General features: G+C 48.3%; 3 protein-coding genes across 5 annotated transcripts; 2 read left to right on the top strand and 1 right to left on the bottom strand.

Moving 5' to 3' along the window:
* Positions 1 to 63: 63 nt before the first annotated feature.
* mrps18b (mitochondrial ribosomal protein S18B) lies at positions 64 to 2126 on the bottom strand. The gene is made up of 7 exons (XM_079749627.1): positions 1997 to 2126; positions 1582 to 1744; positions 1328 to 1425; positions 1165 to 1233; positions 711 to 777; positions 559 to 618; positions 64 to 263 (listed from the first exon to the last, which is right to left on the bottom strand). The coding sequence occupies exons 1-7, from the start codon at positions 2075 to 2077 to the stop codon at positions 67 to 69; spliced, it is 735 nt and encodes a 244-aa protein (XP_079605753.1). The 5' UTR covers positions 2078 to 2126; the 3' UTR covers positions 64 to 66.
* A 1021-nt stretch (positions 2127 to 3147) lies between these two features.
* On the top strand, positions 3148 to 11794 carry ppp1r10 (protein phosphatase 1, regulatory subunit 10). Of its 3 annotated transcripts, none has more exons than XM_079749272.1 (17): positions 3148 to 3425; positions 6151 to 6259; positions 6366 to 6452; positions 6565 to 6700; positions 6810 to 6861; positions 6990 to 7079; positions 7193 to 7321; positions 7413 to 7518; positions 7659 to 7762; positions 7870 to 8012; positions 8199 to 8358; positions 8443 to 8610; positions 8806 to 9052; positions 9158 to 9446; positions 9537 to 9660; positions 9745 to 10095; positions 10339 to 11794. In XM_079749272.1, the coding sequence occupies exons 2-17, from the start codon at positions 6153 to 6155 to the stop codon at positions 10497 to 10499; spliced, it is 2454 nt and encodes an 817-aa protein (XP_079605398.1). In that variant the 5' UTR covers positions 3148 to 3425; positions 6151 to 6152; the 3' UTR covers positions 10500 to 11794. The 3 variants fall into 3 exon arrangements, with proteins under 3 accessions (XP_079605398.1, XP_079605399.1, XP_079605397.1); XM_079749273.1 differs by having other exon boundaries at positions 8440 to 8583; XM_079749271.1 differs by having other exon boundaries at positions 8440 to 8610.
* Positions 11795 to 14027: 2233 nt separating this feature from the next.
* Positions 14028 to 17096, top strand: agr2 (anterior gradient 2). Its single transcript, XM_079749857.1, has 8 exons — positions 14028 to 14139; positions 14322 to 14456; positions 14700 to 14763; positions 14841 to 14893; positions 15285 to 15361; positions 15538 to 15601; positions 16608 to 16691; positions 16824 to 17096. Exons 2-8 carry the CDS (start codon positions 14336 to 14338, stop codon positions 16871 to 16873), a joined length of 513 nt encoding a protein of 170 aa, XP_079605983.1. The 5' UTR covers positions 14028 to 14139; positions 14322 to 14335; the 3' UTR covers positions 16874 to 17096.
* Positions 17097 to 17388: the final 292 nt, after the last annotated feature.

Genomic DNA, 17388 nt, shown 5'->3' with positions numbered 1-17388 from the left:
AAATGGAATAAGAAAGGACACTTTATTTCTACATCACTCAACATGTATATAGATTTTTCATACCCCCTATTTGAGATAGGCCTTGTATATTTTCTTCACTTTAGCAACTTCTTTCTCGTCAGGCACCATCTTGTCATACCATGTGTACCACGGCTCTCCAGAAGTCAAACATGCGGGAGTTGGTGTTGAACCCACTGCATCATGGGAATTGGAAAAGTCTTCCGCCAAGAATTCCACATGGGGTATTTGGAATGGTAGTAAACCTGTGGAAATTATCAAGAAAGGGATATGTCTGACATTTTCCCATATATTTTCTCTTGCAATTGCTAAAATTAAACAAGACTAATGTAGGAATAAGCCAATTAGGTAATTACTATTCACAAGACTGGTAATACTTGAGTTTCACAGAGAGAAACAGATTTACACCAGCCTCATCATTGAAGTAATGGTATGCAGCCAGTGAGAAGAGTCGGGCCATATTATCATACACTAAGCTAGCCATACTGACAGTTAACCCATGCATTGCAATCATAATAAAAATGCATTACTTCAACCTACCATGGTCTCTTGCCATGTTGACTGCCTGGTTAAGCACCTTCTGTTGTTTCATACAGACACCTAGGGAGATAGAAGAATGTTCAGGAAATGGGATTCCTCTCTGAAGTTGAAGGACCCAACAAAATCCAACAATATTAAGAACAGTGGCTTACCAGTTCGAGTGGGATCATATACCTTCCCGGTGTAAGGGTTTATGAACTGCTGCAACAACTTTACATTCTGCAAAAACAAGTATATTTGAAAGGCTAAAGTTTGGGGGATGACGGCTTGTACACATTAATTCAACTCATGTATCACTTATTAATTTCTAAATAGACCCCAAATGTATTTCAATTTGCTTCTTAAAACAAGAAAGTTACATATATTCACTATTATGTTTTATAAAAGGGACCTTGTCCACTCAATTCTACTCCACTATGCAACCCAATTTACACCAGGGCTTGTGATGTCACATTGAAATGACGATGCAAAAGGGGTCCGCCAAGGGAACACTCTGGGGTATCATTTTTCCGTCGCAATGGACATGTATAAATCGAACGACAAAATCTAAAAACGAATACAATGAAAGTTGGTTAGTAGCGTCAAAGACATTATCTTGCAACTGACCTGATGGTGAATGATGACATTGTTGTCGCGACAAATGGGACATGGGTTTCCACATATTTTGTCTCCCCTCTGATATAAAACAAAAAAAAACGTTGATTAATACTTGACAGACGATTAGTCTTCCTTAATGACCACATATCGAAACTTTCTTTAAAACACTTGCAATGCAGGTCTTGCGGGTTTTCTGTGGGGGTATGCCTCCTTTGTGGTTCCTCCTGTAATCCGCCCACACGTGACCTTTTCCATAACGCTCAATGTACTCTGTGGGAAAAACGCATCGATCTATCAGGTCATAAATGTCTGGCCTGTTAAGCCCTTTGAGACTGTACCAGTGATTAAGGGCTTTACACATAAATTGAAATAAGAAAGGGAGGCTGCAAGAAGAAACAAATGTCCTAGTTATTACAATGTGCAAACCTTCGCTTTCCAGGTAATCCCAGGGGTTGTCCTTGTAGCGTACAACAGCCTCGTTTGGGCTGTCATCCTTGACAGGCAGCGCCGTGCAGAACGAGCGTCGTCCCAGAAGCTCCACCACTGGGCCGCTCCGAGCCCACAGCGTGACCAGTCTCTGGGAACATGGCTAAAAAGGACGACAGACGTCTGAGGGACATCATTGGCAATGACTAGACACCAACAAACCATTCAATCCCTAATTGAATACCGGTTGACCAAACCTCAGAGCAACATAAAGGACCGCTGGCCTATCCAATGTCAGCTGTGTTCCGTACAACAGCTTCACAGGCATACATGGCTCCCAATCATTCATATATGTTCAGCACATTGTATCATCATAAGATGATACAATGTAGAGCATCATAAACTATCACAATACCTTATGTATTACCAGTGACCGCAAAACCGGAGTAGATATGCGGCACAAAATCTTGCTAATGCCTTGTACGGGTGCCGCCATGTTGTTCCCGTGTATTATTCCTTAACGTGTTTTCTTCCTCTTTCATTTCCTCTGTTGTCCTATACGCCGTACGGGGTGTTACTGCCGCCTACTGTCCACCTAGAGGACGTTTTTCACCGGGTCCTTGTTTAACTACCTCCCTCTTCTCGTGATTCGAGTCTCTAAAATGTGTTACTGCTCCCTAGTGTCGAGTGCGAGAAGTACAACTTGACGCTATGTTTTGATTTATTGTTTACGTTTAGAAACTTTAGATACTTTAATGCAATTATACTACTACTACTAATAATAATAATAGTATTACTACTAATAATAATACTATTCGCATATTATTCACTATGCATTATTCGACTGTTATAATTCAGGCCAAATGGTGTTAAATAAATGTATTATTTCAACAGCATTTTAATAAAATTGGATAGTTAATACGTTTTTGATGTATTTGTATCACTTTATGATACTCAAAAGTGTTTTCTCAATAAATTCGACCATAAATTCTCTAAGCGTACAATGGCGACTTCTTTTGTAGGCGGGGCGACAACGACCACTTGACCTAAATCCACTGGGTAGCCATTTTTAGGAATTATTATTATTCCCATTTCGACGTTGAATATAGTCTTCTAGCCACGTAAAGTCATTAATTCATATATCATTGGTTATAATGGACAAAGTCAATTAAATATAAGAAACTTTCAATTACAAATGTAGTCAGATTAGCTAGAATTTCATCGAAGTGTACACACTACGCCATTATGCCCTTGGCAGGGCCGTGATGTCAACGTGCTCTTAGAGACTCCATCTTTTCGCCGTGCGCAGACCGTGATCAACCGCATCATATGACGTCAAAGTCGTCACTGGGTATAAAAAGTAAGCCCGCCCCTACTGAGCTCATTCCTGGATTTGGTCAGAGGTGAGTGATGTCGCAAAGACATTGAGGCTATTTTCAACAAAATACTGTTTGTTTGCGATGAAATTAGGTCTTGTTTTGCCAAAACCCTTTAATGAACAAAAACATCCATAGGAGCGAGAAAACGTAAGTTAAATGTGTCTTTTATTGTGTCTGTTGCAGGTCCGAATTTGTATTGCCGAAGATTTGGGGCTTCGAGGACTTTGAACGACCGTGCTCAAAATCCTATTTTTTTCTTCAAGTAATGGACATTTGGTTACTATTTTTGCCTCCAGTTTGTTCCTGAAGGAAAAGCTAGCTTAGCTACCACAACCCCGCCCATAAGCAGTTTTTCAGTTACTATAAAACCATAATGGTTGACTATATGAAACTGATGAAATAAGCTATAAGTGGCTTTATAGTACACTATAATAGACCCGAGACGCTGAGGATCTATAACCAATAGTAAGTTGACTTTTAAGGGCGTAATTCGACCGAAATTAATCAAATGAAATTTAGCCATTAATGTAGGCTAGCCCCCGCGCTAGCGGGCTCCGTCAGAAGCGTAAGCATTTAAATACTAATTGGACCGTTGACAAAAGTATAGTACTATTTATTTTTATAGTCTAATATTTATAGTATGAGCTCACACAGGAAAGTGGACGGAGAACAGACGCTCCGCTTCTTTGTGTGTGAGACGGACGGGAAGAAACGGAGCCGAGCACTGCGTTAAATAACCATAAGCAATCTACTCATAAAGATTGCCGTAGGCAGGGAATGCTCGCGGTTATGTCGGATTTTTTTTGCCTGCCAACTTCCCAGGGTTGCTCCCCGGAACGAACCCGCAGTCTATACATAAAGATTGCATTAGTGTGAGGATGGTGGATTTGTCTTCTTCGTAGCTTTGTCTTGTGTCATACTAGGGCAGGCGACCCTCCGCAGCCAGGGTCTGTATCACCGTGTACAATCTGGGATAAAGATTGAGGATGGCTCCGGAGAAGTGTCCTCTCCACTTTAACAGGCGGGATGGCCAAATGTGTTGGATCAGTTTCGCTTTCGTCCTTTTGAGAGACCAGAGGCAAGAGCGCTTTTCACGGAGCCGCCGTTGGGAGTTTACAACCTGAAGAGCCGCTCTGTGGTTGCTCTTGTTTTTCTAGTTAGCCTGTGTTGGGAAGCCAACGACGTGCTCCGACAGCAGCTCAACTCAATCTGGTAGACGTGCCATTGTTCTCGGGATAGCCAGTGGTTGGAGATGGCGTCGACAGAGTGGTTAACCAGAGGGCAGGGCTTAGACGGTTCTAGTGAATCACTCAAGAGATCACAAGCTCCCTCCCTTTGTGAGCACATTGGGCAAAGCCTGGTTAGGATCCGGTCTGTACAGCTGAATGACTGATGTCTACTTTACCCAATGCCTTTTAAAGACCTAATGCGCTTCTCATTTTAGGGTTTTAATTAGTTCATCCATCATCCCTTTTCCTTACTGATTACGTTATTTATGTTTTCTACATTGCTCATGTCCATTTTTATTGTAGATCTGTATTATAAAATATATTGCAAGTAAAATTTTTAATACATAACTATCCATTGTCGTAAAACCTTGATCTTATTATTTTCTTAACTTGCACAACCATTTTTATTGCCTAACTGGTAAATTGGGCAATGTTTACAATTGACTTAAATTTAAATGTATAACAATTGTGACATTTGCAGGAAATTTGTAGTTTTGCAGTGTTGTGGAGGTCAGACATTATTATACATCTACTACAACAGTTCTACGGGTAAGACCAAACTGATTCCTCACATGACATTTGGAATTCACATTTCATTCAAATTTGTGAATGATTATGAAACTATATTCCTTAATTGAATTGGCAATAAAAATGACCTTAGAGAAAGTGTGTGATATGCTTGGTAGTAGTACTGCTAATATACACTTTAACGCACATGCATGGAAATAAGGCTAAAATGTTTTAGTAACGTTCTAAACATTAAATATATTAATTCATAAATATATTTTCGTATTTACCATTTCACCCTTTTAAAAGTAGAGGTCTGAGCTGGCATAAATGGCAAGTTCCCTTATTTATGTAGATCACGTGGAATTTGCCAAACCTTTTTGTTTGTACGTTGTTGCTTTGTTTGTGTTGCGTAATTGGACCGACATGGTTCTTTCAATCCATCCAAACGTGTTTTCACACGAACAGGCAGCAGGGGGCAGTAGAGAAGCTGCTTCCTTGTTTAAGCCCCGAGTCACATGGTACTAGATTGAGATAAACACTGAAAGCTATTGTAGCAGGAGATAACGTTTCAAGTTGGCATGCTTAATAATAAACATAATTTTTGGGGAATATTTTAATCACTCTTTATGATAATTGAACAATGTGACATTTTCAAAAAGGAAAGTGTAAGATGGCACTTGCATTATTTACTAGATATTCTTTTTGAATGTTTGGGAGTATATAGGCCTACCATAGGAACTTATTTATATTTATAAAATTTCCTAGTTTGCCATTTACGTGTGCCATTCTTAAAAACTAATATTAAGGAAATATGTTTTTTTGTGTGTGTTTACACTTGTTTCTTGGCTCCAAATAAAGAATAGACTTTTAAGAAATGAATGTCCTACCGTTTGAGATGTCAAAATATGAGCTTCCCTTTTAATATGGTGGCGCCATTGCTTCACTGCCACCGCTGAGGCTCAACTCAACTGGAAAATGAGCGGTCACACACAAAAGATCAAGGTGGTTGCCCTCTATATCCAAGTGAGGAGGGACACTAGTGATGAGATTCACAAATAATGGACTTATGCAAATACAATGTGTGTGTGTGGTTTATTTTTGGTGAGTTATGTTGAATAACTGATTATTCATCTAGAAGACATGAATTGAGAAAAATACTATTTGGTAGGGGACACAGTGGTGGGCTGTGGATAAATATCCATTGAGGCCCTGTCTCTGAAACGTCTATATTGCCTTTGATTGATAAAGGTGATGGTCTGCGTCTTGTGTGAGATTATTTGATATGGGTTCCGGTTCACCTTTAAAACATGGAGCTCCCTGGCTGGTTGGCAAGCAAAAAAATAATGGTTTTCACTTCAAAGGCTAACCGCAAAGGGTATCTTTTCAGAAACGCTAACGTAAACACGTATCTTCCTAATGTGTCCTAACCTGTCTGATGTGTGTGCTTTCAGACATGGCGGTTGGCCCTGTCGACCCACGGGAGATCCTGAAGGGGGTTGAAGCGCTCCTGGGGAAAGATGGGGAGCTGCGCAGCTTGGAAGGAGTTCCCAAAGTGTTCAGGTGACTGGCGCCCCAATAGAGCGAAGGCAACAGGCCAGTGAGTGTTCTCAACCTCACAAAGATGGACAAACGAAAGCAATGCTAAAGCGTCATTTCCTTCCCTCAGCCTGATGAAAGCTTCCACCAAGATGGTCAGTCGCTGCATGTACATGAACATCCTGCTGCAGACCAAGTCCCACGACATCCTCAACAGGTAAAGTCCCCTGAAGTTACTTTAGTAGGTACTTTCACAATGTCCAACCTTCATTTCAAACCCCTACCATGTTGCCACTTTTTAAATAAAGCGATTTCTCTAATTTCTTCAGGTTTATTCGAGTTGGGGGCTATAAATTGCTCAACGCTTGGCTGACCTACTCCAAAACCACCACCAACACGCCTCTTCTGCAGCTCATCCTGCTCACACTGCAGAAGCTGCCTCTGAAAGTAGACCACCTCAAACAGGTACTGGTCCCTTCTGCCCTCGGCCCAACCACAAATACTGGTCAACCTGCACTACAAAGTGTCCCTTTAGTTTATCTTGAATGTTGAACTCAAATCTTTTTGTGCTTAGAACAACACTGCAAAGCTGGTGAAGCAGTTAAGCAAGAGCGGCGAGACTGAAGGTGAGTTTGTTTGAGACCATTTGGTCGTAGCACCAGACACACAGGGCTGTCTGTGCAAGTAGCAGCCACCACTTTCAAAGGTTTCAATTTTAATCCTGATTTTAATCAAATCTTTATTTGAATTTCAGAGCTGCGGAAGCTGGCGGCCGTGCTGGTGGAGGGCTGGATGGCCATCATCCGCTCACAGAGTGTCCCCAACAGTGGAACGTCGCCAGCAGGTACAGACGCGCCCCTCCTCACGCGACCGCGTCCCGTAGCGCTCCCTGGTGCCCTGATTCCCTGGCACTGTGACACTACTCTAATGCTCTCTCCCCTTGTGTTGGTGCCGCAGACAAGAAGAAGAAGGAGGGCAAAGTGCCCATGCGAGAAATGAAGGAGAAGGCGGCGGCAGTGGAGGAGGAGAAGAAGAAGGAGAAGCCCAAGGCCCACGCGCCTAGCCACGCCAAGATCCGCTCCATAGGTGGGCACTGGGTCCGAAACAAAGGAGGACACCCTCGCCCTGCTTTAAACTGCTCCTTCTAAACACCTCCCTCTGCCTGCATTGTTCACAGGACTGGAGATAGAAGTGGCCACCCCTGCCCTGGTTAAGAAGACCCCCGCTGCCCCTCAACTAGGAGACAAGTACAACATCAAGCCTGCTGTTCTCAAGAGGCCCAGGTACAAAGTCCTGCTGAGTTTCTCACTCAGCCGGCACGCCCTCTTGTGGACTTTTCTCGTGTTCACCAAACAAGAGAGACGTTTGTATGTTGCCCCCTAGTGGCTGCAAATCTGATCTTTGTATCTTGTGTTTCCCATAGCAACGGGCCTTTAGATTCCCCGCCGGTGGAGAAGAAGTACAAACCCCTGAACACGCCCTCCAACTCAGCCAAAGAGATCAAAGTGAAGATCATCCCCGCTCAACGTAGGCCAAACACACACACTCGCGCACCCGCACAACCCTCTGTTTGCATTGGCTAATGGAGGTGGCGGATCAGGGAGTAACTGTTGGCTCTCTCTTCTCCCCTGCAGCTATGGAGTGTACCGGTTTTCTGGATGCCTTGAACTCTGCGCCTGTGCCTGGCATCAAGATTAAGAAGAAGAAGATGGGCTCTCCCGCCGGCGGGGCCGGTACCAGTCCCAGTGCCAAGGCCGTGTCCCCGACCTCCAACAAGGTACCAGTCAGCTCACTTCACTTCAGGGCATTTCTGGGGTGGAGTGAATGGTCAAACCCTCCCTAACTCAGTATAGTCTCATCCCGTTATGTCATTGTGTTTCAGCAGCGAGTGTAAACGATAGTGAACGATACAAAATCAATCCGGTATAAAACATGACCCCCATTCCCCTCCTCCCTCCTCCAGCCAAACCCCTTCGACAAGCCAGCCAACTACCAGGGCCTGACGGCCAAGCCCTCGTCCCCAGAGGGGGCGTCTTCGTGCCCCGCCCCCAGCGAGGACAGCCAGGACATGGAGCCCCCCGGGACCCCCGTGCCTGCCGACGACCCCGAGGCCTCTGACACCGGTAGGTCCCTGGCCTCACCGTCCTCACCTGGCCCCTCTGTCCGCCTGGAACCGGTTCCTAAGCTCTCAAACGTGCTTTCAGCAGAGAAGCCGAACGCGCTGGCGGAGCCGCGGCGGGAGGAGGAGACGCTGACCAAGAAGGGCAAGAAGAAGAAGAGCGTCCGCTGGGCCGAGGAGGAGCAGCTCAAAGAGTACTTCTACTTTGACCTGGACGAAACGGAGAGAGGTGGGCAAATCCATATGACCACCACAGGTGGGAAACTCAATATGCCGTGCACCTAAACATACACTTTACTACTACTTGCAGCATAAGTATTGCCCTGTACGAAAGACTTGAATGACAACCCAATGAGCGCGATTGACTGGTGAACCAATCAGGAGAGAGCAGCCTGATTAACGATCTATGAACTCTCTCTCTCTCTCTCCCCCCTCCCCCCCCACCTCATAGTCAACGTGAACAAGATCAAGGACTTCGGCGAGGCGGCCAAGCGGGAGCTGATGATGGACCGGCAGACCTACGAGATGTCCCGCCGGCTGTCCCACGACACCATGGAGGAGCGGGTCCCCTGGACGCCCCCCCGGCCCTTCACGCTGACCGGGAGCCTGGTGCACCCGGGCTCCGGCAGCACGGAGAAGCTCACGCAGAGGGACCGCGAGATGGGCATCCTGCAGGAGATCTTCCTCAGCAAGGAGAGGTGAGGACCGCCGAACCCCCAGGGCCCTCGGCTTGGTGTCGGTCCAGTGACCAGAGGATCTGTTCAGCACAGACTTGTGACCTGGCGTCCCTTCCTACCCCCCAGCGTACCGGACAGCCCTCACGAGCCGGACCCCGAGCCGTACGAGCCCATGCCGGCCCGCGTCATCCCGCTGGACGAGGACTCCAGCATGCCGGAGGACGGCTACATGGAGCCCATGGACACCACGCCGCAGCACGCCGCCGTCCTGGGTCTGGGCCTGGGCGAGGGCTCCAAGCTGCCCCCGGTGCTGGCCAACCTCATGGGCAACCTGGGGGGCGGCGGGCCCCCGCAGGCCCCCGGCAACCCGGCGGCCCCCAGCGTCAACGTCCAGGAGCTGCTCTCCTCCATCATGGTACGAGGGAGAGCCTGCCCTCCCGCTGGTCACAGCGCCGCCCAGAGGCCAGCTAGGTTTCTGACCGCACTGTGTGTGTTCCGCCACTAGGGGGCGCAGGGGAACCAGTCCACCGAGGACCTCATCAAGCAGCCCGACTTCTCGGACAAAATCAAGCAGCTGCTGGGCTCCCTGCAGCAGAGCCAGAACCAGAACCAGAACGGACCCCCGCCAGGTAATCCCCCCCCCCCCCATCATAGCCCGACCAACCGTGGTGTCTGCAGCGGCGTGTCCTAACAGAACGTGTTCCTCCCTGCAGTGAACCCGGGGCTGCTGGGCCACGGCCCCATGAGCAACATGAGCAGCATGCAGATGCCCATGAACGGCTACCCCCCCAACCAGCCCCCCGGGGCGCACCGCTTCCCCCACCCCCCGCCGCCCCACAACCACGGCCCGCCCTTCAACGCCGGCCCCCGCATGATGGGGCCGCCGCCGGGCCAGGGCCACGGGGACAACGGGGGCAACTACTGGGGCGAGGACTCCATGAGGGGCGGGCCGCCCCGCGGGGGGCACTTCCACCGCGGCGGGCGGGGCAGGGGAGGCGAGCCCGGTCCCTTCAGGGGCCGGGGGTCCCGCGGGGGGCCCCGCGGCGGACACAACAACATGAACGGTGGGCACACACACACACACACACACACACACACACACACACACACACACACACACACACACACACACACACACACACACGTTAAGATCATGCATTAGGGCTACCAACATAATTGAGTTCCGTGACACATACCGGTGATGAGTGATGGAGCGCCAGGTGACCCCCTAGGGCCGCTGGTTGACGGCCCCCCACTAGGGGCGTCCCCCTCCCCCCTGTAACAAGCTTCCTGCTCTCCCTCCTCAGACATGTCCAAGAGGCCCGTGTGTCGCCACTTCATGATGAAGGGGAACTGCCGCTACGAGAGCAACTGTGCCTTCTACCATCCGGGGGTGAACGGGCCGCCCCTCCCCCCGAACCACCCGGCCCACAACCAGCACCCCCCCCACCCCCAGCACGGACACTGAGGGGCCGCGCCCCCGGCGCCCAGACTTTGTCAGCCCAGACTTTGTCAGCCCAGACTTGGCGCTGCGGGAGGCTGAGACCCCGGGAGACGGAGGGAGGTCCTCCGACAACCCCCCCCCCCCCCCCCCCCCCTGGGCACCCTGACACTGGTCTCCGCCCGCTCCGGCTCTCCATCCAATGTTGAATTTAACTTATGGACCGGCTCATTCGTTTGTTTTGTTTGTTTTAAAGTGTAAACCCCTTTTTTCAAAGTGCTAAAATCACACAACTGAACCCCCCCCCCTCCTTAACCACTTCTGGAGCCATCAGCGACCCCAGGTGGAGCTGCGCTCCGCTCGCCTTTCATTCCCCGCTGAACACACACCACTACCATGAGAGGACTGAGTCCTACTGGCTAAACACCCACTCCTCTCAGGGTCCGTTAAGCTCCTCCACCAACAGTCAAAACGTGTCTGGGGTGAAGAACACGTTGATGTCCACAGTTGTGTCCTCATGTTTGCAAGTATTGGTATTCTTTTGGCAGCCCCAAAGTAGACGGTAGGACAGGATTATTAGGGGCCCTGTGCGACCCCCCCATAGCGTTGTGATGAGTATGTAGTGAGATGACGAGAGGAAGCACTTCCCACTCAGAGGGCCCAACAGAAGCTCCAGTCTTCCCCGAGCAATCCTGTTTCTCTTGACGTTTTATCAAATCACTATTACAATCCAGACTCCCATGAACCACACCTTGAAGGGGATGTGTATTAACCCATCTAGTCCACCTTCCTGGAGCTCTGAACTCTACATCAGAGCTGGGAAGTCGCTCTATGAACAGATACTATTGGCCTTTGTTGTGCTATCAACTGTAAGCCAATTGGTTACCCCAACAATAAGAAATGCAACACCAAGGTTTCTGAGCATGCTCCTGCAGAAACTCCCAGCTCTCCCTGTCTCTGGTTCCCGGTTGGTGTTGCTGCTTCTCCACGTGGGTCAACATGGCGGAGGAACGCATCATCAGTGTTAAAACGACTTGTCAAAGACTGATCAACTGCTGTTTGTGTCAGGTATATCGCGTTTTCTGTGAAAACAATGGCCTTCGTGTCTCTTGTGGGACTGCAAATGTTTTTTTTTTCTTTTTTCTGTGGCACCAAACCCAGATTTTATTTCGATGCAGTGCTGATAATAATGGGGCCTCTTATAAAAGAGGGGCCAACTTTTTTTTTTGGGGTGGATCAAATGTTAATATTTTTGTTTGTGTAAATAGGTGCACATCCGACACACATAAGTACGAGTATGTTTTGTACACAAATGTATCCAATAAATGTCTCAAAGTAAAATTTAAACGATAACCTTTCTGTTCCATTCATTGCTGAGCGTGTCATCCTGTGTGTGATCGTCATGGCGATGGCAAGGCATCGTCACCCTTAGACGAGCCAGAATCAATCCACTATTGTATCAGGTTTCCTCTGCTTCCTTACGTGCTCTCACTTTTAGTTTGTGCTCCCGTGTTTGCCTGCGTCAGATCCGTGTTATCAGGGCGGGGTCAGCACAAGGCAAACGAAACGAGTGGTTACAGGAGTGGCCTTTACACACCGACCCTCCTAGTCAAATATTGACCAGCTGTTGGAACAAAGGGAGAGAGGGTTAAGGACACCTCACCACTGCTGGGTCCTCAGGGCTCTCACTGGGAGGGTATGCTCGGTGGGGCCAGACCCCTTTAACTGGTAATGTCCCAGGCATTCCTCAGCATAATGTGCTCAAATAGTGCATATGCTTTATTCAGATATCACATTTGGTGAAAAGATTATTAAAGTTTCAGTTACTGTTTGTAAAATAAGACGGATTTGTGTATAATTAGCAACAAGATTACTCAAAATGACTATTATGAAAATGTTACCTATTCAACCAGTAAGAAAATAATCCTTAAAAATATCAATTATATGTATATATATATACACAATGTAGAAGAATATGGCTGTTCTTCTACTAGCCAAACTACTTTTTAAACCATTTTTTTTTTTTGTATTTGAATGGCTATATACTTCCTATATACTATAGAGCTGCTGTGCAAATATCAAGTTTGGTGTGAGTGAGTAGATGCTTATTGATGTCTTTAAACGTAGATATCCCATAGAAATAAACATATGTTAATGTCAAATTGTGTATTTGTGTGTAGTTCCAACCCTAACCCTTTACGATGTGTAGTTGTCACCCTAACCCTTTACGATGTGTAGTTCTAACCCTAACCCTAACCCTTTACGTTGTGTAGTTATGTGTAGTTCTAACCCTAACCCTTTACGTTGTGTAGTTACAGTATGTGTAGTTCTAACCCTAACCCTTTACGTTGTGTAGTTACAGTATGTGTAGTTCTAAACCTAACCCTTTTTATTGTGTAGTTACAGTATGTGTAGTTCTAACACTAACCCTTTACATTGTGTAGTTATGTGTAGTTCTAACCCTTACCCTTTACATTGTGTAGTTTTGTGTAGTTCTAACCCTAACCCAAACCCTTTACATTGTGTAGTTATGAGTAGTTCTAACCCTAACCCAAACCCTTTACATTGTGTTGTTATGTGTAGTTCTAACCCTTGAGGTCCATGAACGTGCAGGATGGACACATTTAGATATCTGAGTTCCATTGACATTTACATTGAGGGCCTTTAGCAGACGCTAACCGTCATGTTCCTGTTTCAGTGAGGGCTGCTATGCTAACGGCTTGATTCTTTCACGTTCACCTCCCTGGGCGAGAGAGCCCCAACAAGGCTTCCATTGATGGAGAACGGGTCGTATTACCTGTGTGAGTGTGTGTCTGTGTGTGTCTGTGTGTGTATGTGTGTGTGTGCGTGTGTATGTGTCCTGAGCTATCCACTCACGATGCTCAGGAATATAATATGAAACCTTTATTTTCGACTCACCCAGTCTACCTGCATCAGTTCTCCTTAAGTTGTACGTCTGATACGTTGAGATATGAACATCACGCATTATGAAGCTGGCTGATTGTTCCTATTTTCCCGATATAATCATAATAAATGTTTTTCAAACTATGATGTAACATAAGTCCCCTTTTATTCTATTAAATCAACCTCTTTGTGTCAGTGCAAAAATCAATTAACCCATTGGTCAGGACTAAGGATCCAATGGTGAAGAGTAGAATCATCGTTCTGATTGTCATCACACCTTACGCCAATGCTGAGCTGTCCTTGGCGCACGGCCAAACATCCCAACACCCAAGAAATCCTCACACACGAAACCCAAGTAATGTTCTGAAGAAGAAAGTTGTCCCTTTCTCTCTTCAATAAAAGTTCACCGTTAAACCAAATGTGAAGAAACATAAAAGAAGGAGACATTTTTTAACTGATAAGATCTCAAAGAATAAGACATCATGTCATTCATCCATTAACCTAGTGTCGGTGGTGGTGGAGGTGTGGTGGTGGAGGTGTGGTGGTGGAGGTGTGGTGGTGGGGGTGGTGGTGGTGGAGGTGGTGGGCTGGTAGTCTGGAACAGGTACAGCGTTGTGTTGGGGTGGGGTGGGGGAGGCTGAAGGCGGGGCTAGCAGGCGAAGGCGGTGTATAAATGTGCTGCAGGTGAGAGGGGAGAGACACAGCAGGTCCACCACCCACCGTCGTCAAGGCAACAACGTGAAGACAAACTATCAAGAAACAGGTAAGACTGCCATAGCTGCTAACCCTACCCCCTTGGGTGACAGGATGTACGCGTGCCTCGGGTCTCCGGGGGTCCGGACAGTCATCCCCTCACCTCCAGGGGGGTTTGAGGATTGTTCAGTTTGTTGAAGTTACCTTAAAACAAGCGATTTAAAGCCTTCTGTGCCTTTCCTTGTCTTGCAGCAAGTGGAGTAACGATGACTAAAGCCATCCTGTTGGTGCTGTTGGTGCTGGTGGCAGTGTGCTCCACCCAGGGGAAGCCAGAGCAGAAAAACATCCCCAAAAGGGGCAAGAGGATTCCTCAGACTCTCTCCAGAGGTTTGTTCCGCTCCTCTGCTCACATTACTCACACACACTGTTTGTACCCATTTTTGGATTTGGTTCTTGTCTTGATATTGGTATTGATCTGAAATGTTTCCTCTGTGTGTGTGTGTGTGCGTGCGCGTGTCTGTGTGTGTGTGTTTGTGCGTGCGTGCGTGTGTGTGTGTGTGTGTGTGTGTGTGTGTGTGCGTGTGTTTGTGCATGTGTGCGTGTGTGTGTGTGTGTGTGTGTGTGCCACAGGATGGGGTGATCAGCTGATCTGGGCCCAGACCTATGAGGAGGCTCTGTACTGGTCCAGGTGGAGGTGAGTCCCAACCGGCCCCTTTAAACCCACTCCCCTACAGGGATGCATGTGTCTAAAGCATATGTATCTGTCCTCAGGAACAAGCCTCTGCTGGTCATCTTCCACCTGGAGGACTGCCCTCACAGCGCCCGTGAGTCCCTCAGTAGCGTGTTAGTGGTTAAGTGTAATGTTAAGTCTAGTTCTTGTTTAAACAAGTGTTGGTGTGCCTGAGAGAGATGTTAAAGGGATTCGAATGCTTGGTTTAAAACCATTTAAACAATAGAAAACTGAACAAACGACAGTGTGTGTGTATGTGTGTGTATGGGTGCATGTGAACGTGTGAGTGCGCGCGCGTGTGTGTTGTGGTTGTGTGTGTGTGTGTGTGTGTGTGTGTGTGTGTGTGTGTGTGTGTGTGTGTGCATTGGCATGTTTGCTTATGTGTAATAGCAGGATGTGTAGTAGCAGGATATCCTGCTCTGATTAACATATTGCTGAGACGCTGAGTTGAAGTCATGCAATCTTTTGTTTCCCTGTGTTTCTAGTGATGAAGAAGGCTTTCGCAGATGACAAGGAAGTACAGAAAATCTTGGAAGAGGACTTTATTGTCCTGAATCTTATGGTATGTCTCTTCATTTACAATCGACTTATACCGATTGACAGTGAGCGTATCAAGAATCTCCTAAGATTGATACATAGTTTGGGAGTAAAGCACATGAGCTTTGTAGCTTTAATATTGAAAGTCACTCACTTACAGCATGAATAATAGCCCCACCCTCTCTCTCTTTTACCCAACAGTATGAAACCACGGACAAACATCTCTCCCCTGACGGACAGTATGTCCCCAGGTTCCTGTTCGTCGGTAAGATATCTCCCTCTCCCTCTGTCTACCACCTCTGTGTCTCACCCTCCCTCTCCCTCTGTCTACCACCTCTGTGTCTCACCCTCCCTCTCCCTCTGTCTACCACCTCTGTGTCTCACCCTCCCTCTCCCTCTGTCCCCCCCACCTGTGTCTCACCCCCCCTCTCCCTCTGTCCCCCCCACCTGTGTCTCACCCCCCCTCTCCCTCTGTCTACCACCTCTGTGTCTCACCCTCCCTCTCCCTCTGTCCCCCCAACCTGTGTCTCACCCTCCCTCTCACCCCCCCTCTCCCTCTGTCCCCCCCAACCTGTGTCTCACCCCCCCTCTCCCTCTGTCCCCCCCACCTGTGTCTCACCCCCCCTCTCCCTCTGTCCCCCCCACCTGTGTCTCACCCTCCCTCTCCCTCTGTCCCCCCAACCTGTGTCTCACCCTCCCTCTCCCTCTGTCCCCCCCACCTGTGTCTCACCCCCCCTCTCCCTCTGTCCCCCCCAACCTGTGTCTCACCCCCCCTCTCCCTCTGTCCCCCCCACCTGTGTCTCACCCCCCCTCTCCCTCTGTCCCCCCCACCTGTGTCTCACCCCCCCCTCCCTCTGTCTACCACCTCTGTGTCTCACCCTCCCTCTCCCTCTGTCCCCCCAACCTGTGTCTCACCCCCCCTCTCCCTCTGTGCCCCACCTGTGTCTCACCCCCCCTCTCCCTCTGTCCCCCCCACCTGTGTCTCACCCCCCCTCTCCCTCTGTCCCCCCCACCTGTGTCTCACCCCCCCTCTCCCTCTGTTCCCCCCACCTGTGTCTCACCCCCCCTCTCCCTCTGTCCCCCCCACCTGTGTCTCACCCCCCTCTCCCTCTGTCCCCCCCACCTGTGTCTCACCCCCCCTCTCCCTCTGTCCCCCCCACCTGTGTCTCACCCCCCCTCTCCCTCTGTTCCCCCCACCTGTGTCTCACCCCCCCTCTCCCTCTGTCCCCCACCTGTGTCTCACCCCCCCTCTCCCTCTGTCCCCCACCCAGATCCCTCCATGACCGTGAGGGCTGACATCGTCGGTCGCTACTCCAACCGCATGTATGCCTACGAGCCTGCCGACATGAAGATCTGTAAGTACAGGGTTTCACAGCCCGATCTGATGACCATGCACACACTATTCAACTGTTCAATCAATTACAATGTTGACCCATGTTTGATGATTATTTTAAACTGTATTTATATCGTCCACTTTCCTTCCCCAGTATTGGAAAGCATGGCCAAGGCCAAGAAGCTGCTCAAGACCGAATTATAGGATGTGACAAATTGATCCAGCGAAGATAATTTGGTGTTCATTCCTCTTGCTGTCACTAGAGTTTACATTGGTAAATTAAGCACTGTTTTTTTTTCCTTAACTGTCACTTGAAGGTTATCTGCATTGGACTTGCTCAATAACTCATAATTATATGTTGTCCAATGAATGTCTGTGCTGTGGCCTACAACCATGTATTTTTAATAAACAAAAGCGTTTCAAACTATTTTTCTCTTCGCCTCCGTTTCTGGCGCCACATTTTAAACGGCTCAAAGTCTCATTACCAAGGGGCTGAGGGAGAGAGACTGAAGTCACAGCTGTGCTAACCATTGTGGAGGAGCGGGGTCACAGGTCAATGTGGGTTAAACATTGTGGAGGGGCGGGGTCAGACTTCAGGGGGTTGGGAAGCGGTTTCCCTGAAGTACTCCTGCTAGGATACGGTGCAGACCGCAGCCTGGCCCCTTTATAAGCTGCTCCTAGCGACAGCGGACAGAGCGATTGCCTATGACTTGACTCAC

Source organism: Pollachius pollachius, assembly GCF_949987615.1.
Source record: "Pollachius pollachius genome assembly, chromosome: 13".
NCBI classification, from domain to species: domain Eukaryota; kingdom Metazoa; phylum Chordata; class Actinopteri; order Gadiformes; family Gadidae; genus Pollachius; species Pollachius pollachius.
Note: the sequence above shows the minus strand (reverse complement) of the source record. Positions and strands in the feature narration are given on the sequence as shown.